General features: G+C 42.0%; 2 protein-coding genes across 3 annotated transcripts in view; one reads left to right on the forward strand and one right to left on the reverse strand.

Annotated features, from left to right (window-relative positions):
* The window catches only part of NKAPD1 (NKAP domain containing 1), a 44331-nt gene extending 42148 nt beyond the window's left edge, over window positions 1–2183 (reverse strand). Inside the window, exon 1 of one of the 2 annotated variants that reach the window (XM_077456909.1) lies at window positions 2063–2183. Coding sequence is in view for 1 of the 2 variants with exons in the window: in XM_077456907.1 (XP_077313033.1) it covers window positions 1974–1983 (10 nt within the window). In the remaining variant the exon portion in view is untranslated. Of the gene's footprint in view, window positions 1–1973; window positions 2022–2062 lie in introns of those variants that run through there. The other variant, XM_077456907.1, reaches the window with a different exon arrangement.
* Window positions 2155–27180, forward strand: PIH1D2 (PIH1 domain containing 2). Its single transcript, XM_077456906.1, has 6 exons — window positions 2155–2315; window positions 10082–10296; window positions 14402–14525; window positions 16254–16487; window positions 21842–22134; window positions 26646–27180. Exons 1-6 carry the CDS (start codon window positions 2180–2182, stop codon window positions 26796–26798), a joined length of 1155 nt encoding a protein of 384 aa, XP_077313032.1. The 5' UTR covers window positions 2155–2179; the 3' UTR covers window positions 26799–27180.
* Window positions 27181–27877: the final 697 nt, after the last annotated feature.

Here is a 27877-nt window from a genome sequence, read left to right on the forward strand (position 1 = left end):
TAGTGTTATGTTGGAAAGGGTATGCTGAGAGGTCAGTCTCACATGTTAGATGGCAATTGATTAGTGTCCTGGATAGTGGATAGGGCAAGGTATCATGTTGTATGGGGCACACTTATGAGTTAATGCCCAGTACTACTGGGACTGTGACCCCGCGGCAATGCCCAGTACTACTGGGACTGTGACCCCGCGGCAATGCCCGGTACTACTGGACTGTGACCCCGTGGCAAAGCCCGGTACTACTGGACTGTGACCCCGTGGCAAAGCCCGGTACTACTGGACTGTGACCCCGTGGCAATACCTGCTACCAATGGACTGTGACCCCGTGGCAATACCTGCTACCAATGGACTGTGACCCCGTGGCAATACCTGCTACCAATGGACTGTGACCCCGTGGCAATACCTGCTACTAATGGACTGTGACCCCGTGGCAATACCTGCTACTAATGGACTGTGACCCCGTGGCAATACCTGCTACTAATGGACTGTGACCCCGTGGCAAAGCCCGGTACTACTCGACTGTGACCCCGTGGCAAAGCCCGGTACTACTCGACTGTGACCCCGTGGCAAAGCCCGGTACTACTCGACTGTGACCCCGTGGCAAAGCCCGGTACTACTCGACTGTGACCCAGTGGCAAAGCCCGGTACTACTCGACTGTGACCCCGTGGCAAAGCCCGGTACTACTGGACTGTGACCCCGTGGCAAAGCCCGGTACTACTGGACTGTGACCCCGTGGCAATACCTGCTACTACTGGACTGTGACCCCGTGGCAATACCTGCTACCAATGGACTGTGACCCCGTGGCAATACCTGCTACCAATGGACTGTGACCCCGTGGCAATACCTGCTACCAATGGACTGTGACCCCGTGGCAATACCTGCTACCAATGGACTGTGACCCCGTGGCAATACCTGCTACTAATGGACTGTGACCCCGTGGCAATACTTGCTACTAATGGACTGTGACCCCGTGGCAATACCTGCTACTAATGGACTGTGACCCCGTGGCAATACCTGCTACTAATGGACTGTGACCCCGTGGCAATACCTGCTACTAATGGACTGTGACCCCGTGGCAAAGCCCGGTACTACTCGACTGTGACCCCGTGGCAAAGCCCGGTACTACTCGACTGTGACCCCGTGGCAAAGCCTGGTACTACTCGACTGTGACCCCGTGGCAAAGCCCGGTACTACTCGACTGTGACCCCGCGGCAATGTCCGGTACTACTCGACTGTGACCCCGTGGCAATGTCCGGTACTACTCGACTGTGACCTCGTGGCAAAGCCCGGTACTACTCGACTGACCCCGTGGCAAAGCCCGTTACTACTCGACTGTGACCCCGTGGCAATGTCCGGTACTACTCGACTGTGACCCCGCGGCAATGCCCGGTACTACTCGACTGTGACCCCGCGGCAATGCCCGGTACTACTGGACTGTGACCCCGTGGCAATGCCCGGTACTACTGGACTGTGACCCCGTGGCAATGTCCGGTACTACTCGACTGTGACCCCGCGGCAATGCCCGGTACTACTCGACTGTGACCCCGCGGCAATGCCCGGTACTACTCGACTGTGACCCCGCGGCAATGCCCGGTACTACTGGACTGTGACCCCGCGGCAATGCCCGGTACTACTGGACTGTGACCCCGCGGCAATGCCCGGTACTACTGGACTGTGACCCCGTGGCAATGCCCGGTACTACTGGACTGTGACCCCGTGGCAATGCCCGGTACTACTGGACTGTGACCCCGTGGCAATGCCCGGTACTACTGGACTGTGACCCCCGTGGCAATAGCTGGTAGCCCCAGCCCTGGGTTGCATACAATATAAATGTGGCCTGTGTATTATCAGCACTGCTCCCCTGTCCTGCTCTGACACCTCTCATGCTCTGGGGTCTCCCTCACACACATTGAATGGTCCCTCCATAACCATATGTCCACCTCCATCCTCCCCCATAGCTCGGTGCTCTGTGAACCTCCATCCATCCAGCTCTGTCCGAATGTCCCAGCCTATGAGGGCACTAAGACGGGCTCCTCTCTTTCCCTCCAACCAGGCCAAACTTACCTTCCACAGCGTCGCCGCTTCCCCTTCTTCCCGGAAATACATGTACAGAGCCTCCCTGACTTGGGCGGAACGTCTGTGTGAGGGTTAGGGGGAAGTGTTTCAGTGCTGCACCGTGTGATGGTTGCCACGGTAACCGCGTTGTTTTGGAGAAGGCGAGTAGTATATAGTGTGTACAGAACACGTGTATCCCTCCGGTCTGCTCCTTATTTCTATAGACGGTGTGAGGAGGAACAGTTCCGTCCCCGGAGGAGAGGTCAGTATTTCCAGTTATCACCAAATGTAGAATACATTCCATCCAGCCTGGCTGTTGTAGAGGTGTCACCAGCCATGGATCTCCTCTGACAGCCTAGATTTCTCCAGGTTTGTTCTTATTATTGTCTTTTGTAAGTTTGGCCTCCTTAAAGCTCTATATAGAGGAATCAGGACCTCCTTCCTCTTGTTGGTGATCCCTCTAGTAATATAAAGATCTTTATAGGGGAATCGGAACCAGTGGCGGCTGTCAAAAGGGGATGCAGGGCCACGGCCCCAAAGAAAAACAAGTTGCTTCCTTTAAGAGTGTGCGGACCCTGGACATTATGTGTCTATGGGAGGCATGACCTTTCCCACATCACATGGTCAAGATCTAGAAGCTTTACTGGCCAACTCTTAGAGCGTCATCGGGCGCAGAGTCATTCGCCTTGAGCATTCGTCTCCGTTTGTTGGCGACCTGCAGGGCAGGGCTTTAAGCACACTAAGGCTGCATTGATAGCCACACTGGTACAGTGGGGCTGCATTGATGGGTGCACTGGAACAATGAAGCTCCATTGATGGGCACAGTGAAGCTGCAATTGATGTTTTTTTTTCCAGAAATTTTCAGTATGTTTGCCCCCTCCCCCCCAAAAAAAAAATTTGAGCACCAGCCGCCACTGGTCAGAACCTCCTTCCTCCTGCTGGTGACCCCTCTAGTGATATAAAGATCTATATAGGGGAATCAGAACCTCCTTCCTCCTGCTGGTGACCCCTCTAGTGATATAAAGATCTATATAGGGGAATCAGAACCTCCTTCCTCCTGCTGGTGACCCCTCTAGTGATATAAAGATCTATATAGGGGAATCAGAACCTCCTTCCTCCTGCTGGTGACCCCTCTAGTGATATAAAGATCTATATAGGGGAAAAAGAACCAATGGCGGCTTGTCAATAGGGGTACGTGGGGCTGCCCCCCCAAGAAAATAAATAAATAAATAAAAATTAGTTCCTTAAGTGCTTGCGGGTGCCGGACACTATGTGTCTATGGGATTTTTCCCACATCACATGATCAAGATCCAGAAGCTTTACTGGCCAACCCTTAGCATTATCGGGGTACAGAGCGATGTGCCGTGAGCACTCCTACTGTGGAATTCGTCTCTGTTGGTGGCCTGCATGGCTTATGGCGGTGCTATAAGTATCATTGCATCATGCGTCCACGTCACTTCCCTTTTCTTTCCACGGCCACCACACACTGGAGTGGAATGCATGGTAGGGGCCTCTCTGAGTCTCACTCAGCATGGCGCATGGCCAAGAAAAACTGCTTCCGGCCTGGCGGGTCAGACAGCCTGTGGCTCATTGAGCAAGCACTGCAGCATGGTTGACACTGACTGGGGAGACAGCAGGGGAGTCTTAAGTCATGGGGAGGCAGGTGGTGATTGATGGGCACACTCCTCCTCCTGCTGTGACCCCTCTAGTGATGCATTCTAGCATTCTATTTGCTTTCCCGCTGCCTGGTCATACTGCTCTTTTTCAATCATCTGGAATAAGTACCCAGAAATCTTTTTCCAATGTAGTGCTGGCTAACAATGTCCCTGCAAAGTTATTCTTTTGTTAATTTTACATTTAGAAACAATGAATTGCTGTCTCCACTGCTTTGACCAATCTTCCAGCGATGCCAAATCATGTTCTATTTTACAGACACCTCTAAGGAAAGCAACCCTGGATGGAATAGAACCGGACCTAGTACAGAGTCTCGGTGTACACCATTTGTTACATAGTTAAAGTGGAACTTTAGGCAGAAAATTAAGCCCTGCTAGGTGACTTCAGGTTGGCCCCTTCTGCGTGTGTGTGTGTGTGTGTGTGTGTATATATGTATATATATATATATATATATATATATATATATATATATATATATATATATACTGTTTACTATCCATGAATATACACTGTTTCACCCTGCTCTGCACATGCTCATTTGCTTTCCATTATTAGGCATTGCCAAATTTGTAGAGGCTGATCTGCTAACCCCTTTGAAGTGGAATTAAACCCTTCTATCATTTACAACCAAGGAAGCTGCTTCTGTTTGATCTGCAACTGCCATGGTGCTGCACATGTGATCAATTATGACTCCAGGCATTTGATGGTTGACAGTTTGGTTGAGGACACAAGCAAATGTGACAGTTAGCAATACCGGCATTCCAGAAACAGTTTTTTAAAACTGATAAATTGATTTACAGTATTTTATTTTTAAAATGATTTATTTCTGTTCAGGGGCTCTGGGCTTCAGCAAAATGGCAGCCTCCAGCAAGAAGAAACCGGAGCAATTCTGGAGACAATTTACAGCACACACTCATTTTGGTAGCATAATTATTAATGTGGAATGTATGTTCCTTGCTAAAAATCATTATTTTTTTTATCAAGTTGTTATGGGTAAAGTTCCACTTTATTCTGGTTGAAAAAAGACACAAGTCCATCCAGTTAAACCAACAAAAAAACACCACACACACGCGAGTGACTGGTCTCTTTTCTGACTGAACTCTAATTACAACCATACTCTGGTATCCCACCTTCAGCCAACTGCATATCCACTGGACCACCCAAGGGTCCAATTACAGCAGGAGCGGCACTCCAGAAGCACTCATCCCCCTACACCACGGCCATAAAAATCATGTACAGGGCATCCCTGCCTCAGTACATGTACAGTGGCGGTCCGGGAGCGCTTAAAGACTTAGATAACTTTTGTAACCATGTTTCATGTTGCATCCATATTTAATGGTCACATTCCTCACCCCCCACCTACAAACCACCTCTTCCCCATTCATTTACCCTCATCCTGTTATTTTATTTTGGTTTCGACACAGCTATGTATGGCTCCTCCCACACAGCTGAATCATCCATTCAGAGGCACCTCAGCAGAGGGACTCGTAGATCACAATGGAGCACAAGTGCAGTGACATCTCTGCGATTGCAGTCCACTGTTCAATGCGGAAATCCGGCCAAAATATGACTTTGAAGATAAAAATAATCCTAGAAGACCCATGCCTCGTACAATGTAACATAGGTATGCTGTAAACTATGCCCAGTTTTCTATCTGTGCAGCATTGTTTTCTTACTTTGTAAAGTCTCTGCACAGCGTGGCCATCTGCAGTTTTGGCATCTGAAGCTACAGTTTCCTTCTTCCTGGATTCCGTGCATGCTGACTACCCAGCATGCACCTGTCGATCTCATGCATGTGCTGTGCAATTTTGGTCAGCTTGGCATGGCACGTCTATTTTCCATAGACGCCAATGGTAAATGTTACTGGAGCCGTGCGATGCCAAGGTAGCCAAGAATTTCCACAGACACCATACCAAGCTGACCAATATCTCCCAGGAGCCAATACAAAACCTTAAATGACATCTGCGGCCGCGACCCCCTAAAGAAGGAAGTGAAATTAGATAAGTGAACAGAAATAAAAAAATTGCCAATTCATTTTAAGGATGCACATTAGTGAAAAATGTGGTTTGGAACTCCGCTTTAATTCCTCTAGCCACATAATGGTAGGTCCCTACCTTCATAAGGAGCACAGGGTGAAGAATGGATCTGCAGGAGCCTGTGAATTGCTCTTGCAATGCACTAATAATACTTGTAATGCTCTGCAGGCTCCAATGCAAAAATGTAATAAATGCACAAGTTTTTTTTTGCATTTTACATTAATTGAGGTGTGTATATAGGAATAGTAAAGCACAGATTTAGGAAGCACTTTGCAGCACGTTGGACCCGCGTTGTTTATGTAAGCTGCAGGGTGGGACTGATCCGCCCCACAGCTCATTGGAATCAACAAAGAGTGCCAAGCTGGAGTTCCCGCTACGGATGAGTCAGAGGATGCTCAGACTGATCACAACTTACAACCCCCACATTATAATGTGCACCCTGCCTTTTGTATGACTATTTTGAACTGGGTCAGTCTCCTTGTCTCTTATTTGTGGTTCACACCTAGTTTGCATTAGTATTACCTTTTTCTTTACTTGGGTACCTTCTGTACATACAGTTTTAAGGTTCATTTGGTATTTGAAAATGTGTAAATGACTTGGATGATTGTATGTTTTCAATTAAAGTATAACTAAAGGAAAACTTATTTTTTTGTTTGTTTTTTTGATAGGCGGGGAATTGGACAGTAAAAAGTTCCTGCGCTCGGGGGGTCTAGTCTCTCAGTGTGTGGTGTGACCAACTTTATAAAGTAATGCCTGCCATCTTGCAGCCCTCCTCAGAACAATGGGTATTCATAAACTAAAAAAGAAAGAAAATAAGGAAGGCACCAACCTAGTGCATTATCAGTGATAAAGCTCTATTATTAAAGCATAAAAACAGCAAAATGTATACTCACAAACGAGCATTTGCATGAGGCTTTAAAAATGAACAGGATTACTTTTCTGAACACTGGCAAGCCAGGACCTGATGTCGAGGGGATCAAACCGATATCCAGGCATGTACTGGCCATTGGGACTACAGGGAGTTTCCCGGTGGGCCGATGGCTCAGTGGGCCGGTTTCAGTGACAAAGTTATAGCTGCACGGCTCGCCCTCAACTTCACGCAGTGATGTGAGAAAGATGAGAAAAATACAGAGGAGAATAAGTGAAATAATAAGAGGTTAGTGAGGACTCCTTATGTTATGCTACTTATGTTTTTTTGCACAATTGCATATAGTTTTATATACTGTTTTTGTGCTTTTTTGCAAAATTAAAGTGGGCTGGTCTGGATGAAGTCCAGGGCCAAATTTTTGTCCCAGTCCAGCCCTGCCGATGTCCCAAGATGGCTGACACATTTCAAGGGTGTATCCTTTTCCTCAGAGCCTAAGCGGGTAATGGCTTGCCAGTGTTCAGAAAAGTAATCCTGTTAATTGTCAAAGCCTCATGCAAATGATCATTTGTGAGTATAAATTTTTCTGTTTTTATGCTTTAATAAAGCTTTATCACTGCACTAGGTCGGTGCGCCCTCCTTCTTTTCTTTATTGTTTAGCTTTGGGACAGGAAGTGAAGGGAAATCTCAACAATGGGACACAGAAAAAATCTGTTTTGGATGCTGTATATGCCTATTGTATTTATGGTGGTTATATGGAGTTGTACATATATATATATGAACTCATACTTGGTCCCAGGGGATAACTATTACTATTTCAGGGTGCAGTGGCAGGCACAAATGTTATTTTTTATTTCTTCATATGAATTGCTTTTAATTTTACTGTTTTTGTTTATCTTTTTGCATTCATGCAACACAATCAAATTCATCTTCTTTTTAAATCTCATTTGTAAATTACTGCAATTTTTCAGAGGTACTTTGTATATTTAGAAGTTGTGCTGTTTCTTCTTTACAAACTCCATGTCTGTGTTGCATGAGGGGTGCACAGCTTTGCATGATAGAATCTGCAAGGTTGAGATTTGCATTTTGCACAGTCTTCAAGGCAGGGAGTGCCTCGGCTACAGAGGAAGAGGATTTCAATGGCAGTTATATTTACAGTCATCTTCTGGCATTCCTATTCCAGATTGCCCTGTTTATTCTAATGACAAATTCCTTTTATGCACATTTAACACCCATTTAAAGTGATACTAAACACACACTGTTTAATTTACATTACCCCATTTATTTGTGTATGTGGATGATGGCACTGTAATTATATAAAAAAAAAAAAAAAAAAAAAACATTTAATTACCTTTTTGCTAATCAATATACAGTTGTCACATGACCCAGATCTTTCCCAGCCTGTCTGCAGGGAAACATAATCAGGAGGAGCTTTGAGTCCTCTGCTGCTGGTCACATGTTCAAAATGAAAAAATAGCCTTTGGAATACAGAGGTAAAAATAAATAAATCATATCAATAAACTGTTTTAAATTGGCATACAAATATATAAAGTAAAACCTTGGATCGTGAGTATAATTTGTTCCGGAAACATGATTGTAATCCAAAGCACTTGTATATCAAAGTGAATTTTCCCATAAGAAATAATGGAATCTCAGATGATTCGATTCCACAGCCATTTATTCATAAATCCTTCAGTTTATAGTCTATATAAAAAGATTATAGCAATGTGATAGGTTGTGTAACCATTAAATGTTCATCCACAAATGGAAGCCTCCACAAGGGGATTAGAAGCAAATTCCAGCAGGAACTACATAGTATAAAAAAGAAGAGAGGTGCCTCTAAATGTAGTAAAATGGTTACATTTTATGAAGGTACAACATTTAGCAACTTACATGGTTGATGATTAGAAGAGGCACATCTAAGTATGCAGGCATCCGGGATAAAGCTGTCCACATAGACCGCCCTCCATACCGCCAGCTAGCACCTCTGTCAGTCTGCAATCGTAGCCAGGAAGACTACCCTGCAGTAGAGCGATCTGAAAGCGAGGCTTGAACCGCTCGTGGACCGCTGCGTGGAAGGGGTGACATCGATGGTGGTGTGGAGGACGGTCTATGTGGACAGCTTTACCCCAGACGCCTGCATAATTAGATGTGCCTATTTTAATCATCAACTATGTGAGTTGCTAAATGTTGTACCTTCATTAAATGTAACCATATTGCTACACTTCAAGGCTCCTCTCTTGTCTTTTATATTCAGTTGTGACATGACGCTACTTGTATTGTTTCTTCTACTTGTATATCAAGTCAAAATTTAAAAAAACATTTTGCTTGTCTTACAAAACGCTCTCAAACCAAGTTACTCTCAATACAAGGTTTTACTGTATTTGAAATCAAATCTTTATTAATCTGTGGAAGTAACATGGTGTGGGTGGATTTCTGGCAGTCACAGGTTATGTCACGCCCTCCAACCTGTGTCTTAGAATAAGAGGGAGTTTAAGCCACCAATAATCTACATGTAGTATCCCGCTCCCAGTGTGTTTAGCTGGTTAGTAGGCATGGAGGAGGAGGGAGTGAGTGGATTGTCATTTACCACCCTACCCACGTGTGTGACTCCAAAGTCACATGGACTGCTCTAATGTGATAGGGAGCAAATGCTCTGATGTGATAGGGAGAAAAAAAACTCACTGAAAACTGAGCATGTGCAGAGTTGCCACTATAGCTGCAAAATCCCTAGCTGAATTGGGAACATGGACAGAAGATAGAGAACAGCAGGATCAACCAGGGATTTTGCAGAACACAGAAAATAAATCTCATAGTGGCTGAGTGAGTATAAACAGCATGTACTATTTATTGGTAGTTTATGATGTGGGTTTAAAGACACTTTAAAATGTCTGTAAAACCTCACATATGCCCAGTGAAGTAAACAGCCTCAAATGATACACAGAGATTAAACAAATCCGCCTACATAGGTTTAACTACATTGTCTACAACCCTTCAAAAGGGCAGAAAATTGTTTAAAAATTGTCTTCATCTGTCAGGAGCACAGAAGAGGGCCGGAGAGGCTGCAGTAAGTGTGTGAGAGCGGATTGGAAGAAAGGAACACATCCCCCTCCACACAGCAGAACTGTGATCTGAATAGAAAAACTGTCTGCTGAGCTCTCTCCCCCTCCCTCCCGACACAAATTTGTCTTGTGTGGGGAAAAACTTCTCAGAAGTGGCTCATGCTGATAATAGAGGACAAAGCATCAGAGAGAAATTACACTTAGAGCTTTGGAGAGAGATAAGTAAACACTACACATATTTGTGCTATGCTCTGATTTCATGTATTCAGTATGATTACAAAGACTTCCTGTTTTGCTATCGCTCATTGAGCCAATGGGTTATTAGTTATTATTGTTCTCCTTATGTGCTGATGCATTTTTAAACAAAATTGTCTCTACTTTGGTTTTGCAGAGAGGCTTAAAGCGCCCAAATCTACATTCACGATGAACAGCAAAGTCACACCAAATGAGCTGTTATCTCAAGTCAACCAGTTTTGGAGCTTGTTGGATGATATGGCTGAAAACAGCCCAGACAGTTATCAGACGTTCATACAGCGACATATGAATGAAGGAAAAGACTTCATGAAGCCCCCAGAACCATTCTTGTGCATACAAACTAAAATATTGGTAAGATAAATAATATACGGTACATTTTAGAATGGTTGTGATAATGATAGTGATAGCACCTGTATGATCAGATTGAGTTTTGACTTGAGCCACTAAGCAAATCCGAGTTGTTGCTGACTGTGTACAACCCTGTCTCCAGGTGAGAAAAGATTTAAACTGCAGCATTTTATAAAAGAGGAAGCTTTAGACCCCTTTCACACTGGGCCGTTTTTCAGGCATTTTTCAGGCGCTTTAGCGTTAAAAATAGCGCCTGTAAAGCGCTTGAAAGAAGCCTCATCTGCAGTCCCAATGTGAAAGCCCAAGTGCTTTAAGAGCCCTTTCACAATGTCAGCGCCCGAAAAAAGCTCGTAAAGCGCCGCTTAAACTAGCAGCGTTTTTCGAGCGTTATTGAGGTGCTTTTAACCCCTGCTAGTGGCCAAATAAAGGGTTAAAAGCGCCCACAAAACGCTGCTGCCAATAGCATTTTTCAGGCGTTTTACAGGCGCTTCACATTGATTTCAATGGGAAGGGGCTCTTTAGGAGCGTTGTATTCACCGCTCAAAAAGCGCTGCAAAGAAGCTGCTTGCAGGACTTTCTTTGACGCCCTGCCAGCGCAGCGCCTCAGTGTGAAAGCACTCGGGCTTTTACATTGGGATTGCAGTTGCAGCTTCTTTCAGGCGCTTTTTTTTAACGCTAAAGCACCTGAAAAAAGCCCCAGTGTGAAAGGAATCTCGGTGTGAAAGCACTCAGGCTTTTACATTGGGATTGCAGTTGCGGCTTCTTTCAGACGCTTTTTTTAACACTAAAACGCCCCAGTGTGAAAGGGGCCTTAGGACTCATGCACACAGCCACCAAAAACGCAGCTCTTTCATCAGCACTGCGTCAGTAAACTTTGTAAAGTGAAATATGTCTCCACGGCAGTGTTAATTTTGGCAGCAAATTTTGATTTCGTTTTAGTCTTAGCCCCTGTACACGCGGTCGGATATTTTGACGGAAACGGTCTGATCGGACAGTGTTGTCGGATAATCCGACCATGTGTGGGTTACATCGGACTTTTTCTGTCGGAATGTCCAACCAACAAAGTTTAAGAGCTGGATATAAAATTTTCCGACAACATGATCCGATCGTTTTGTAGAGAATTCCAATCGGACAAAGTACCATGCATGCTCAGATCAAATTACGAGACCAAAACTGTTGGCTACTAGCCGCAATGTAGTCCTGTCGCAACGAACGAACGTCATTGTGTTCCGAACGATCGGATTTTCAGACAACTTTTAGTTGACTAAAATCTAATTAGTATAATTAAATTGTATTGCATTTCTCTACAATTTCCAAATTTATTATATACTGCTGGAGTGAAAAACAAATATGCTATTTATGGTAACATGGCATTTTAGTTTTAGACCCATTTTAGTCTTTTGACTAAAATGACATTTTAGTTTTAGTCGTATTTTAGTCATCTCAGTTGTTTTAATGGTATATTAGCCCACCAAAATAGTATTAATTTAGTCGGCTAAAATGTTTTAGTTGACGAAATTAACACTGGTCCACGGTCAGTAATGTATGCATGTACACAAATGGAAGTAGCACTTTACATGTAAAAACTATGTATACTAATAGCTGTTTATATATCTATACACATGCAAACACAAGCACTTTTCTAATCATTTCATGCTTTTTTAGGAAAAGCTTCTATTTTGGGAAGTCGCTGTTGTAAAACTTTCTATCTGACAACACGGTTGCTTTAATCACCTGCCAACCGCCCTATAGCAGATATACTACTACAGGGTGGCCTCTGAAAAGAGGATCACATTTATATTTATATTTATATATATATATACACACACACGATCCTGCACTTCCGGGTAGTGGGCACGAATGTGGTGCCGGTTCGCTTTCCACTGTGATTATACACAGCAGGAGCCAATCAGCAGGTACCATGGACTTGATGTTCGCCAGCACCCGCCGATCATTCGGTACAGAGGCAGAACCGCAATCTGCCTGTGTAAACAAGGTAGATTGCCGTTCTGTCAGTAGGGAAGGCATGGATCCTGTGCAAAGCAGAGACAAGAGTCTTCCCTTAGTAAAGGCACCTCCCACAGTACACAAAAACACTAGCTAGGCACACAGTTAACCCTTTGATCGCCTCTGATGTGAACCCTTTCCCAATGTCATTAGTACAGTGGTGGTGCATATTTTTTAGCACTGATCACTGTAATAATGTCACTGGTTCCAAAAAAAGTGTTAGTTTCCGATTTGGCCGCTGCAATATTGCATGCTGCTATAAGTCGCTGATCCCCACCATTACTAGTAAAAAAAATAAAAATTCCATAAATCTATCCCATAGTTTGTAGACACTATAACTTTTGCGCAAACCAATCACTATACGCTTATTGGGATTTTTACCAAAAATATGTAGCGGAATACATATTGGCCTATATTGATGAAGAAATGAAAGGACATACATTTTACTTTAGTACAGTGTTGCACGACTGCGCAATTGTCAAAGTAACGCAGTCCTGTATCGCAAAAAATGGCCTGGTCATGAAGGGGGGGAATCTTCCAGAGCTGAAGTGGTTAAAGACTAACCAACAGAATGGATACTGACTATTCTGTTGTGATTACTGACAGTGTGTCTAACATATGTGGGAGATCATAGGACACTACTTCCAGATGTGGGATGAAACCATACCTATTAAGGAATATTGGTTATGAACAATATCAAAACATAATCTTTTTTTTCCATAGTGTAAGGCAGGCTTTCTCAACCTTTTCAACAAAGAGAAACCCTTGAAATAGTTCTCCGGTCTCGGGGAACCCCTGCTAAAAATTAGAAGTCTGCAACTTGTGATACAATAGTGTGATGGTCAGTGGGAAGAATGGTCCTTACACTTGTGGTCATTGGGAAGAATTACCTCCTTACAGATAGCTAAAAGATCAATGGTGTCGGTGGGAACTTGTCTGAGAGGCAAAAATTGCTCAATGCTGAAGGAACCCCTAGCAACCTCTGGAGAAACCCTAGGGTTCCACGGAACGCTGGTTGAGAATCACTGGTGTAAGGTATTTTACCGGGATTTACAATATACTCAACTTTTCCCTATCTCACTCAGACCTTTTGTAAACACATTTTATTCAAACTTATTTGATAAGTTTAAAGTTTCTGTCAGGGTAATTAAAAAAACAAAATAGTAAGTCTAAGTCACATATCCCCTAAAAACACACTGCAAGCACAGACATATACCCATTGATCTGCCACAAATCCTTGTCTGGGCTGAGAACATAGTATACTTTCTACAATAAAATCCCAACCAAGTGTCAGCTTTTCCTGTTGGTCTTCAGAATTCTGCCTATCCTACGATCCTCTCTGTGCTGCTGCCTTGACTCCCAAGAGCCACACACTGTATGTGGTGAAAGCATGCTTGGGAGATGTAGTTCTGGGGACATGCCAATTCCAATATAGCTTCCCCTTAAAGAGATTTACAAGCCTAGTAAAGCTGGGTTTTTTTTTTTTTTGCTACAGAGACAAAAAGCTAACGCTGGGACATGTTATAAAGGGGAATAAGGAGGTTTGAGATAGTATAATTGGTAATATCTGGACATAAACTTTAACAAAAAGAAAAACGAATGAAGGGACAGTGTTAATATGTAAGAAGACCAGAGTACAATCCATTGGGTGTCTTTTAACATATGATTCTGACAACATTACTTACATTTTTTGGTGCATATTTTGCAAATTTCAATATACAAACACCATACTGGTGACTCCACAATAGGGATAAAACTTTTTCGCAGAAGGGAGTTTAACAAGACATGTGGCCACTCATTAAAATTGGGAGAAAAGAGGTTTAACCTTAAACTACATAGAGGGTTCTTTACTGTAAGAGCAGCAAGGATGTGGAATTCCCTCCCACAGACGGTGGTCTCAGCGGGGGGCAATAATATTTTCAAGAAACTATTAGATAAGCACCTGCAACCGCAACATACAGGGATATACAATGTAATACTGACATATAATCACACACATAGGTTGGACTTGATGGACTTTTGTCTTTTTTCAACCTCACCTATTATGTAACTAAATGCTGTTTCTGAAAGAATAGATATATAGATATATTTATTTCTTCAGCTTCCAGAGGAGAGGTTGCTATTCGTTAATATCTGTGGATGGAAAAGGGTACCAGCGCCTCAGTCTGACTCAGATCCTGTGCCTTTAATTGCTGGTAAATTGCAGGATACATCTGAAGGGACAGGTGAGTCAGTCTTAAATCTGCTTGTAACTGTATAAGGGATTTACTGGTAAACGAATCAAATGAAAAATGTAAAGAGAGATAAAAATCAACTGATACACTACTAGTCACTGCAGTTATAAATGATTCTTTGTACATCTTTTGAGTGTTAAGCTAAAACAGTCTTCCTTAAAGCTTAAAAAAATTACACATTGCCCACCTGCTCATGGTAGTGTGCAATGGGCATGCATTAACCATCTTGGTACATGGTCTTATGATGAACATTACATTCTATGGCTTTTTGGTCAAAACCAGGGGTGTTCAAATTTTTTAAAGGGCCAGCTTTCTGTCCTTCGGACTTAAGGGGGCTGGATTGTGGCCATTTGGGGTAGAAAATGTCTTGGGTCTAGCATCAATGAGGGTAAAACTTGGCTTCAGGGTTGGTGGTCAGTAGGAGGAGGAGTAGTGCCCCATTATTGGTATCAGTGGAAGAAATGGTGCCCCATTGTTTGTGTCAGTGGGAGAAATCGTACCTCATATCATTTGGAAGAATAGTGCCCCAAGGGCCAGATAAATGTTTGAAAGGCCCTTGGGCCGCAGTTTGGAGGCCCATGGTCTAGACAACTGATAATCATTAGCCATGGCGATTTATTTTTTGTGTAGTTGCCCATAGAGTGGTGGAGAAATATGCATATAAATTTAATCCTTGGTATTGCAAAGCATTTGTGGACATCTGGCCCATCACGTGTTATAGAACGCATTGAACATCCCATTCCAAACCAATAGACATTAATATGGAGTTCAATCCCCCTCATATCTTTTTTGGTATAACGGCTTCCACTCTTCTGTAAAATCTTTTCACAAAATTTAGGAGCTTGTCTGTGGAAATATGGACCCATTGAACAAAAGGAACTTTTGTGAGGATCAGTACTGATTTTGGATGAGAAGACCTGGCTCGCTATTGGCACTTCAGTTCATACCAAAGTTGTTTAGTAGGGTTGAGGTCAGGACCCAAGGTGCAGGCCACTCGAGTTTCTTCACACCAAACCCTGTCTTTATGAAGTTGGCTTTGGGCACAGAAACAGTCATGGTGGAACAGAAAATTACCTTCCTAAAAAAGCTGCCTCAAGGTTGTAAGTACACATCTAAAATGTATTTGTATGCTGCAGCATTAACAGTAACCTTACTGGAAGAACCTAATACTGTCAATTTAAGGGGTGTCTACATATAGTTGGCCATATTGCGTGTGTCATTAGAGCATAAGCCTCTGACCACATGGTCCAAATTCAATGGATGTTTCGAAGCACATACTGAAGCCAGTCAGTTCATGATCAGAGCAAAAAATGTCATAACGCAGACTAACAATTCACCTGGGACAGGTGCCTTTACTAAGATGAATGCATGGTCTTCGTTAGAACTATGTAGGTTGGGTGTTAAAAGTATGTATAGTTGGATTGAAGATCTGGTGTTTGGAGATTTGGCTGCAATCTGAACACTTAACTAGCATGACCTGAATTGTTAGGTCTGTGTATGAAAATAATTTTAGGCTATTTTTTGGTGTTCAAAGCAACAAGTCCATTACTAACTATAATTCTAATAAGACAAGATAAGGCTAATCTGATAATTGGCTGCTAACAAAAGCATTTGCTGTGCTTAGAAGTATTATGATAAAAGGAGTGAGGATTGATATTTAAATTGTTCTTTTTTTAACAGTACTGATACAGCAAACTTTTCTATTTTTTTGTTTGCTAGTTATTGACATTGCATACAGCCCAGTGGTATTGAAGGGAGCAGAGAGCGATCGAGTGGAACAGGATCAGCTCGTCCACCTAGCAATGAAATGCATTGAACAGCAACACAAAGTCACCCTTTGCCATTCTTACCATATTACACCATTTAGACAAAAGGGTAATTTACAGACGCTGACGAACAATTTAGACGGTCAACAGAAAAAGCCAAAACCGACAAAAGAAAAATCACAAAAGGGTAAGTTCAGTTATAAATTCTTCATGTGATTTTTTATTTTTTTTTGCTTTTCTTTCTTGAAAATAAAAACATCTACATAACCCGGATAGAATGTTCACTTGCAATGTGGTCCATTTAAAATTCTCAGTCTTTTCTCTTATTCTTTATTTTGAGAAATTAATTTTTTAGAATAAAGTAAGAGAATCAGAGTCTTATAATGCTACATGAATTGAGAATAAGTAGGATAAAAATGAAAAGCGGAAAGCTGAAGCTATCTACCAGGGGCGGACTGACAACTCATGGGGCCCCCAGGCAATCAGACATTATGGGGCCACAGAGTATACACAAACACCGTAAACAATCACACAGTATACACAGACATGTTTCTATTGGCTGAGAAGGTACTGGAGAGGTGGGGCAGCTGTAATCTAAGGATTTTTAGACCAAAAGGATGTTGGTAAGGGATATTTTAGAGACAGATGTAAAAAAAAAAAACACAGATTTTTAAATACTTTCCCTGGTTTTACTGAGGCTGGCAACCCTGATGGGGACCCCTAGTGGCACGGGGCCCAATGGTCAGTCTGCCCCTGCTATCTACAGACAATAGATGGCAGTCAAATATGTAGGCACATCTAGTTACTATAATATTCTTAATATGAAATCATTTTCTACAAATATGCATGCTTAGATCACCGAATTGTGCATATTTACACATTTACTTTGTGGCGGATGGACAGAATACACTGTGTATTCATTCCTATTGCCAATCTATATCCAGGAAAAACAATAGCAAAAGGCTAAGAAAATATTGGAATGATTGCTTCTTCTTCCTAAAAAGTTCCTATACCTGATTTTATTAATGCAAACTATTCAAAAGTTTTATTTTTAAAAATGCACTAATTATTTTTGTCCTCAAAGGCAGGAAAAATATCTTGCAGCATTTGAATTTAAGTGCAGAATATTTTACTTACAATTTGCACAGATTAACCATTAAAAGTATGAGGAAAAGGCAAAACATTTTTTTAAACTTTCTGGATACAGTGGGGATAGATTTGAAGCGTGGCGGTTTTAATTGCTGTCCATGCCCCCATTAGGGAGATTCACCCTCTTTATTTGTCCTGTTTGCCATTATCATTGAAAGTAAAAAATTCCCACATTTTGGGTTGTCCCCAAAAAAGTAATAGAGGGGAAATTTTCCAATGGTGACACTAGTTCTGGTGATCTGGGGGTCCCTAAGGAATTCTCTTTATGTGCATGGATTACCTCTCACTTCCTATTTGGCTATGGGACAAGAAGTGAAACAAAATCTCTGCAATGGGACACAGATGGTGAAAAGAAAAAAAACAGAAACAAAAAAAAAAACCTGACGGGTTTTAACTCTTTCTTGCTCTATCCAAAATGAAAAAAAAAAAGTTTTGCCTATAGTTCTACTTTAAACATTTTAAAATGGTTGTAAACCTCTGACATGAAATATGAACAAAGCATATTCCTCTACAGTGTGTACTTGTCTTAGTTAAAAGCACTGACTGGATTTTCTGTCCTCTGCTATCAGCATAAATCACTTCTGACAAGTTTTCCTGACACCAAGAGAAAAGCGGTGACAGGGGAGGGAGTTCCAGTTGATTGACAGCTTCAGCTCTGTTCATGTGTGCTGTGTGAGAGCTTCCTCCATTAGCTCTCAGGGCTCTCCTCACTGAGCTATGCACATATACACCCTGCATATATATGAGATAAAACAACAACGATTATATTGTATAACCGTCCCAAAGTAATATAGATGAAGACAACTGACGCATTTGCAGGAAAAACACTGCCTAACAATGGAGATATATGAAAGCATATCAACCTCTGTGATAACTGTGTACTTTGGACACAGATGATCACAGATCGGGGTAAAGGGCCAATCACGGTTGTCCTTTACCATTTGATAAGCTGTGTCCAATCACAGCTGATCAGTGTTAAAAGTATATACCCGTTATCGGCAGACTTCTTCTCATGCTGACAGCGCGTAAGAAGAGACGAGCCAGTAAGCTGCAATCCACACAAGGGACATCTACAGTGATAATTAGAGCACTGATGTTAGTGCCTTGATTATCAATGCTGTCCCATCAGTGATGCCTGTCAGTGCAGCCTCATTAGCGCACATCAGTTGAGAAAAATTACTTATTTACAGAAGCTAAGAAAAAAATGTTTGTTTGTTTTTTCAAAAATTTCGGGGTTCTTTTGTTTGTTTAGCAAAAAAAATGAAAAGCCCAGTGGTGATTAAATGCCACCAAAAGAAAACTCTATTTAAAAAAGATAAACATTTTGTTTGGGTACAGTGTTGCATGACTGAGCAGTTGTCATTCAAAGAGTAATGGCGCTAGAAGCTGAAAATTGGCCTGGGCAGGGAGGGGGTGAAAGTGCCCAGTAAGCAAGTGGTTCAAGAGGAAGTAAACCCTGATGGGTTTACTTCCTCTTTGTCTCCCTGCAAAGGTAAAGCATAATGGACTACTATGCATCGCCTAGTAGTCCATTATGTGTCACTTACCTGACACAGGAGCCAGCGATGTCACCTCTGTCCCCTGTAGTTCTGAGCGTCCATCTTCTTGGTGGGTCTCGCTGCTCCGGCGCTGTGATTCGCCAGAGCAGCGATGACGTCGCGCACGGGAGCCGACACTCGCGGCATATCGCTGCGATCTGCGGCTTGCCCAGTGCATGCGCCGTAGACACCGGTGGCTGTCTTCAGGTAAATATCTCCTAAACCGTATAGGTTTAGGAGATATTTCTTGGACCTACAGGTAAGCCTTAATCTAGGCTTACCTGTAGGTCAAAGTGGTTTGTAAGGGTTTTACAACCACTTTGAGTATAACATTGTAGAAAAAGCGCTTCAGATCTATAACTATATAGATGAGTATTTTGCACAAATCTATAACTTTCAGGTTTGTATTTTTTATTTTTTTTTAATCTTTGCTCATACAATGCCTCCAAATGAAAACTGTGTCCAACAAAACAGGTTCACAATACTTATCTGCATACCGGAAAGTTTAGTAAACCTAAGAGACAAAAACAGTTTGTACTTCTTATGTCTGTATCAATGTGGAAACCTTGATGCATTTTGCATAAAGAGGTACTTGCTCATCAAGTCAATGTTAACTCAACCACTGTTACCCGGAGAGAGAGGAAACCTCCAACCCACATTCAACCATGCAGGAGCCGTTATCACACATCTCAGATAAAAGCGGCATAAACATTCAAAAGAGAGGCATAAACATAATAGCTTGATGTGGCTAGAATGAGCACAGTTCAGAGAAGCTGACAAATCTAAAACTCACATTTATGACCCAATAACCAAATGAAGCTAAACTAACAATGTTAATCAAAAACAATAACCATACTCCATAAAGAATATAGAGTGGCCCATAGTGGCCAAATAGACTTGGTGCAGGGTATATGAATCTACATAAATTATAAAGATGTGCAGAGGCAGAAATGACTGCAAAATGGGGCAAAATTAAATACAAACAAAACATCCACACCTCTTACTCACAATAGGACGCAGAGGAGGGAGACAAGGAGAGCTAATTAATCATAGTAATAAGAAAAATCCTATTTGGAATTCAAACCGAATGGGTTCCAAGATGTCATCATAAAAAAAAAAAAAAAACTATTTACTTCCCTCCTACATAGCCTGAAAAAAAAGTATCTCCTTTTTTCAATGCCCTGATTTTGCACAAAATATCTAGCAACATTAGTAATTCTATTTAATTTTTAAATATAATAAAGCTGAAAGTTGGAGTTTGGCTTGCTAGTGATCTCTGCTGAGGTGCGTGAAAAAGACAGTCCTTGTGTCTGCAGTGATTTTACTTTTTATATTGTTTTATTGTCCAAAATAAACTTAAAGTGTAATGAGCAATGTGCAGCCTTATTAACATAGCTGCACACATGTATTTTATCATGGTTACGTGATAGTTTATGTTTTTGGTGCTGTATTTGAGATGTGCAAAGAGATCACACAAATAAAGTAGATCCTCTACTAACAATCTGATGTTAGTATAGTATTCTCCCCCCGCTCAAGTCCTGCGGGAACACATGGGAACGGAGTTCCTGTACTTTTTCCACAACGAGAACTCAGTTCCCGTTAGCCGTGTCCTGCAAGACTTTGAAGTATGCGAGGTGTGTGGCAGGTGCTACACCAGCAACCGCTGACACAGCATGCAATAGTAAGTGCCGCACACCTGACCATTCAGGCATTGCCAGTAGGGGGCCCCATGACAGCTTCCGCTTCGATCTACCTGTCAATCACATCTAGCTGACGGGTAGATCAGGTCTAGGTCTAGATGACGGGTAGATCAGCTATTCTGCTCACAGGACATGCAGGGAGAGAGGTGAGCCGAGGGAAGAACATCAGTTTGGGGTGGTAAGCTGAGCACAATACCTGGCAAAGTTTAATGCCAGGAGGGAAGTTTATGTGGAAATATGTGAAGGGTTGGAATAGCAGCGAGTGTGTGTTGGAGCCCTGCAGAGTTTGCAGCCCCCCAAGGTAACATACATCTCCTAAGCAGGAACACATCACTATCCCTCCAAGCATTCTGTCCAGATAATGTGCAGTTAATTTATGACCTTTCCGTTTAACCCTGTGTTATCCCAACTCTGTTCAATGAAAAGTGTAAACTCCCCATATAAACACTCTATATACAAAATAAAATTCCTCAATAAAGATCAGAACATGATGTTCACATTTGCATGGAAGCACAATTGAATGAATGCTGATTATTCAGAGAATTACCGTATTTATGTTTATTGAGGATTGTTTTTTTTTTTTTTTTTTTATGTACTAACAGTTAAGCTTCATACACATAGTACGAAAATTGGATGAAAAATAGCACTTTTGAAGCGTCCGTGCATATGAGCGTATCATTTTTTTTTTTTTGGTGGGGGAGTGGATCTTGGGTGGGAGTTTCCACACTTTTTTTCCCCCAGGACTTGCCATGGGACAATGGTCATGCCCATTGGACAGAAGCCGGACTTTCGGCCAGCTGTCTTACACATGCTAAGTTTGTGGGATCTTAGTGTGTAAAAATTTGGAACATTGTTGGGGCAGCAAAATGATTACATTTTGTTGTGTGCCTGAACTGTTGTAGACCACTTTCCATACAATTCACAAGTGTTGCAAATCTGAGAACAATGTGACTAATCCATTTTAGAAAAAGCACATACTGTATGTCTTTTATGCTGAACAGGCAGGTGATCTACTCCGCACCTATCCTAAAAAATGTGCTCGATCAGCTCTGAATCATCATATCTCACAGAGACATCGTACAGATAGATGAGATTTGATCAATATCAGTAATAAATACGTGGGAGAATATTCTCTGTATGATTTTGTTTTTTAGCTTCTAATACTTCATTACTGGAACAGTTAAAAAACATTTCGGTATCAGCAGAAGAAAAAGAAAAACCAAGCCCACACATCCAAATAATGAAGGAGAGCGATCCCAAGCCTGGCGAAGCAGGTCTGATAGAGGTGATCTCTAGTACGGAGCTGAATGAGGAAGATCTGCTTTCAACTCCCCAACATGAGCTGTCTATTGTTAACAACCTGTCTGGGAAACCACAGAAGATAATACTGACAGCTGCGTTACATGGAGTTCGCTCTGTTACAGAGTGTGATCTAAGTGTGTCTAAGGTAACATGAGAAACACTTCTTTAATTAAAAAGTAATCTGTATACACTTAACGTGGAAGAAAAGCCTAAAGCCCCGTCCACACGATCTTACTTTCCGACAGAAAATGTTGGATGTCAAGCTGTTGGTGGACAATCCGGCCGTGTGTATGCTCCATCGGACTATTGTTGTCGGACTTTCCGCCAACAAATGTTGGCTAGCATGTTTTCAAATTTTCCGCCAACACGTGTGTTGTCGGATTTTACGATCGTGTGCACACAGGTCCGTCAGACAAAAGTCCAAAGTACAAATATGCATGCTCGGAAGCAGAAGCGGTCGGTCTTGTAAACTAGCGCTTGTAATGGAGAATTAACATTCGTGACGTAGCAAATTATCAAATCTCCAAATGCAGAGCACATTTTCTTCTTCTTTAATGGGATTATAATAAATCTGCTTTGCTGGTGATACTGATGGAGTTATTGCAAACAATGTTTCAAAGGCTTTTTTTTTTCTAGTGATATCAAGAATAATGTTATTTTTATTATTTTTTTTATTTTTTTGGGCAAGTTACCACAAAACCATTATCCCCTGGTTTGTAAGATCAAAGATACAACTCCCTTGTCAATTTTGCATTGTATTTTTTAACCACTTGCCGCCCGCCCTATAGGCAAATGACGGCTGCAAAGTGGTTTTTCAAAATCCTGACTGGGATATGACGTCCTCAGGTTTGGGGGCGCGCATCGTGGCGATCGTTGTTGCGGTGTGTCAGTCTGACACCCCGCAACTACGATCTCGGTAAAGAGTCTCCGTCGGAGACTCTTTGCCACGTGATCAGCCATGTCCAATCACAGTGTAAATAGGAAGAGCCGTTGATTGGCTTTTCCTCACTTGCGTCTATCAGACGCGAGTAGAGGAGAGCCGATCGGCTGCTCCTCTGACGGGGAGGGGGTCTGTGCTGATCGATTATCAGTGAAACCCCCTGAGGATGCCCACTCTGGACCACCAGGGACGCCACCAGACCACCAGGGATGCCCAGCACCAGGTATGCCACCCTAGACCACCAGGGATGCCAGTCAGTGCCCACAATGGATACCAATCAGTGCCCACAATGGGCATCACTGATTGCCATGCATTATTGTTTGGCACTGATTGGCATCCATCAGTACAATACAATGCCGCCTATCAGTGCCCATCCATGCTGCCTATCAGTGCCCATCCATGCCCATCTGTGCCACCTATCCATGCCCATTCCTGCCGCCAATCCGTGCCAGCTATCAGTGCCAATTTGTGCCACCTATCAGTGTCCATCCGTGCCCATCAGTGTCACTTCATTGGTGCCACCTCATCAGTGCAGCCTCATCAGTGCCCATCAGTGAAGGAGAAAACATACTTATTTATAAAGTTTTGAAACTGAAACAAAAAAAACATTTTTTTTTTCAAAATTTTCGGTCTTTTTTTATTTGTTTAGCAAAAAATAAAAACCGTAGAGGTGATCAAATACCACCAAAAGAAAGCTCTGTGGGAAAAAGTGATAAAAATGTAATTTGGGTACAGTGTAGCATGACTGTGCAATTGTCATTCAAAGTGCGACAGCTCTGAAAGCTCAAAATTGGTCTGGGCAGGAAGATGTTTAAGTGCCCAGTATGGAAGTGGTTAAAATGTAACTGCCTACTCTTAAACAGTAATTTGAAGTAAAACACATAGCCAAATATTATTGTACACAATTTTCTTTATTGTGCATTAAAAAAAAAAAAAAAAATTAGACATGCTATCTGCCAATAGAACATAGAAAACATAGAAAAAGTGCATTCTATGCATCCAAAAATATACCAAATCAAATCAATATTCAACCAAAAACATAATGTCAAAGCAATAACTCCAAGGCCAATAATAAATAACATGGTATCTCCTCTGGTTCCGCAACATGTCTGGTCGACGAACGGCTACTCAGAAACAAACTGAAAAGCACAAAATCAAAAGCGCAAACTGGAAAGGCGCTAAATGAAAAATGTGAAAAGAAAAGCACAAATAAACACTCACCAAACTTCTACTGACACGAAATTAGCAGAAGGAGCCCAAAGGGTGGTGCTAAAGAGCTGAAAAACCATGTAGTATGTCTAGTACGCCACTACGTTCGTAATTGTTGGCCAACATTTCTGTGACCGTGTGTATGTAAGACACGTTTGAGCCAACACCCTTCGGATAAAATTTCACGGTTTTGTTGGTGGAAAGTCCGATCGTGTGTACGGGGCATTAGTCTAACTATTCTTAAAGTTTTCTACCCTCTCCTCCTACCAAAACCGCCTAACTAGTATAAGAAATTTGTGTATGTTTCCCTACTTTAATCTACTCTGGTCAAGTCACGTGATCCTGTAGATCTCCTGTGTCAGTGAGTGGCGATTGTAGGAGAGAGGAGGGAGCGATGACAATGACTGGGCCATGGGACCCTAGAGTTGACATCAAGGTACCTGCGTCACATGACCAGACCCGATTAAAAAATAGATGTGTATACACCTTTTTTTTATACAAATTAGGCAGGATGGGTAAAAGAGAGGGAGGGAATATTTTTAAAGGATAAGTTCACCTTCTCGAGAGAGAGAGAGGGAGCAACGACAATGACTGGGCCATGGGAGTCTAGAGTTGACATCAAGACGCCTGGGTCACGTGACCAGAGTGGATAAAAAATAGGTGTATACACACACCTATTTTTTTTTATACAAATTAGGCTGGATAGGTAAGAGAGAGGGAGGGAATATATTTAAAGGATAAGTTCACCTTCGGGAGAATGTTACATGTTCCACCTATTTCGAGGGTGGAAGATGTAACATGTTCCCATTCCTGCACCTCTCTTCCTGATGCCCCTCCTCCCTGTGACAGCGGGCTGGGGATCTTCTCCACCCACACAGCCACATCATTCATTCGCAGAGTTCTGTGAACAAATAAACTACAAGCACCAACAGTCTCTTGCAGCTGACGGCTTGTGATTCTCAATGAACTACGAGGGTGCTGGTGAACATCCTCGCATTTCATTGAATCTGGTGCAATGCTTTACAGGCTGCTAAGAAAATGGTACATGCACATTTTATTACCTGCAAAATGTATTATTTTTATTTTTAAAGGTAAACGTATCCTTTAAGAATAGTTAGACTTAAGTGGACCTACACTTTAGGGAACTGATATCTCTGAGGAATCCTACAAGTGTTTGCTTTTTACTATCCAGTCTCCCAGTTGTGCTCCTGCGTTGTCATCCTGGTGGTCTACAAGTGGCCATGCCAAACGGCCATGTAACACTAAGATAAAAAAAAAAGAGATGAAGACAATATTTTGGAGAAAAAATGGCAGTTGTATATTATATACAGCATTTTAGCATACTAAATGTCATCCACTTGAGGTTGAAATCTGCTTTAATGTGCTGGCTTTGCAAATGTGGCAAACGTTATGCAACAGCTAATATCTTTTCTGAGAAAAATGTTAAAATCCGCAGTGATATTCTATCTGGAAAGAGTATAGCAGTTAGGTAGGTGTGCACATCTGACTTCTTTTACAGAAATAATCAGGAGAATTGCTCCTTGCAATGTAAGACTGTCAATTATGGTCTAAACTCTGCTGCCTTAAAGTGATACAACCCCAGTAACATCTTTGGCATTTAAAGTTTAATCCTACCTTTTGTAAAAAAATTTACCCGTATTGCAAAAAGTCAAAATGTGCATTTATTATAATTTTTTGTAATTGAGCCTGCAGAACTTTGCAATCTTGATCAGTGGGACTTGTAGTATTTTTCATTCACAACTCTCTGTGAATGAATGGCATGGCTGTTTGGGCAGAGTCACTCACATCCATGGCGAATAAAAATCTGACAACAGGAGCCAGTGGGCAGAAGCCCCCCTTGATTCTGTAAGTGGGCGCCGCAGCCTCTAATGTGGGTGTAACACGAAACATGGTCTGAAATGTGCAGTTCGCTTTTTTTTCCCCAAGAAATGTTTTTTTGAGTTTTCAAGGTTTTGTACAAAAAAAAAGCACACAAAAAAAGAACAAACCATAATAAAGAAACAACAAACTTACAGATAGTGCACACCATAAGTAACGTTAATAAATATTACAAGTGCTACTGTGCAATGGGTCATAATAGACCATCACACGCTAACAGATACAGCAAGTTTAACACCCTGGATCCAGAGAGGTTAGCATAAGTGTGGAGTTAGCGTTTAACAATTCATGAATTGTTAAATATCTGCATTCCCCATTCCATTCAATGGTCTCTTCCACTGACCCTACATTAATAATGTGTTTGCCTGGTGGGAGGAACCACAACATGTGGCAGGGGAAGCAGGCATTTGATACCCCCTGAAGTAATGAATGCTGAAGATTGTGCTGTATGTTTTAACACTCAAGTAAGCAGAATGTGGGCCCACCAAAGAAGTAAGTCTGCAATTGTAGGGAGAAACTGTTCAGACTAATTTTGTAGAGTACCAGAGTCTTTTCTGAAAGAAAGCCTTACAATTATACAAAATAAATCCCTTCTGTTTGTGTTTTAGGATGATTTAATGCTTGAAGTCCCTGGAAAGTATCGACTGCTCCTAAACCTTCCTGTGTTGGTCAATGAGGATTCAACCACTGCCACATACAACAAAGCAAATGACACTTTGACTGTTACAATGTTAGTAGAAGACAATCAAGGAGTACAATGAGTAATCTTCCAAGGCCACCCTGTGCACAGTTCATGTCTGTGCAGCAAATATGGAGGAACAGGAAGAAGTTGTGCAATTCCAGCTTTCTACAAATATGTGCAGATTTAGTCACAAACGTATAACTGTCCCCAGGTTACAAGCATGCAAAGAAATTGGTTGGTATGTAGGTGCCAAAGCAGTTGCTCATGCTGACCCTGTGCAGCTACACCCAAAAAGATTATTGGTTGGACTATCCCGGTACTTGGTAATTAAAAAATATCAAAAAATATAGTATAAAGTATTTGTAGCTCCTGACTTTCCTTTTTTTTAAGCAGAACTCTTTAAGTTGAATTTGTATGATTAAATTGTACACAACAATTACAATAAACAGCTTTACATGGCATAGAGTCTGGTGTGTTTTGAAAGATGTAAGATGCACATCCATGTTACTTTTTCATAATAAAATAGTCTCAAAGATCAAAGAGACTGAGAGAAGAATATAAAGAAATTTGGGGGTAGAAAAAACAGCCACAAGATAAGATCAGTAGGGGGGCACATTGCTTGACTAAATACATCTCCATATCCTTTTATAATTATGATATAGTTTGAGACTGCAATAATAGTTCCTGGGAGTGGACAGAGTCTGTCCTGTAGTCCCAAATTTTGTATTTGGTAAAAGAACAGGAAATGAGGGTACATCTTTCAATGTAGACACCCGTTTGGTCTACAACTGTCTAAAAGGGGCTGGCCCCTCACTTTGGAGAAATGTATTGTATCTCCTCTGTCTCTGGGACAAGAAGTAAAGGGAAATTTCCCTGACAGGACGAAGCCGAAATAAAACTGTCTGGGGTCTTAAAGCAGTTGTAACCTTAAAGTGTTTGTTAACCCCACCCCCCCCTCCCCCCCAAAAAAACCCCAACAGATCCTGTTCCCTCAAAGCATGTTATTCAGCACAGTACTTGTGCTGTGTAATTTGGCCCCCTGTAAAACCTAAAAAACCTGGATGATCCTGCCTGACTATACCCTCCCCCCCCCCTGTAAGCTGACCACAGTATATGATGGCTGCTGAGCCCTGACACCATAGTCAGTTTATGTGCCTC

Source organism: Lithobates pipiens, unplaced genomic scaffold (genome assembly GCF_037356315.1).
Source record: "Lithobates pipiens isolate NorthernLeopardFrog02 unplaced genomic scaffold, aLitPip1_a1.2 Scaffold_27, whole genome shotgun sequence".
Taxonomy (NCBI): domain Eukaryota; kingdom Metazoa; phylum Chordata; class Amphibia; order Anura; family Ranidae; genus Lithobates; species Lithobates pipiens.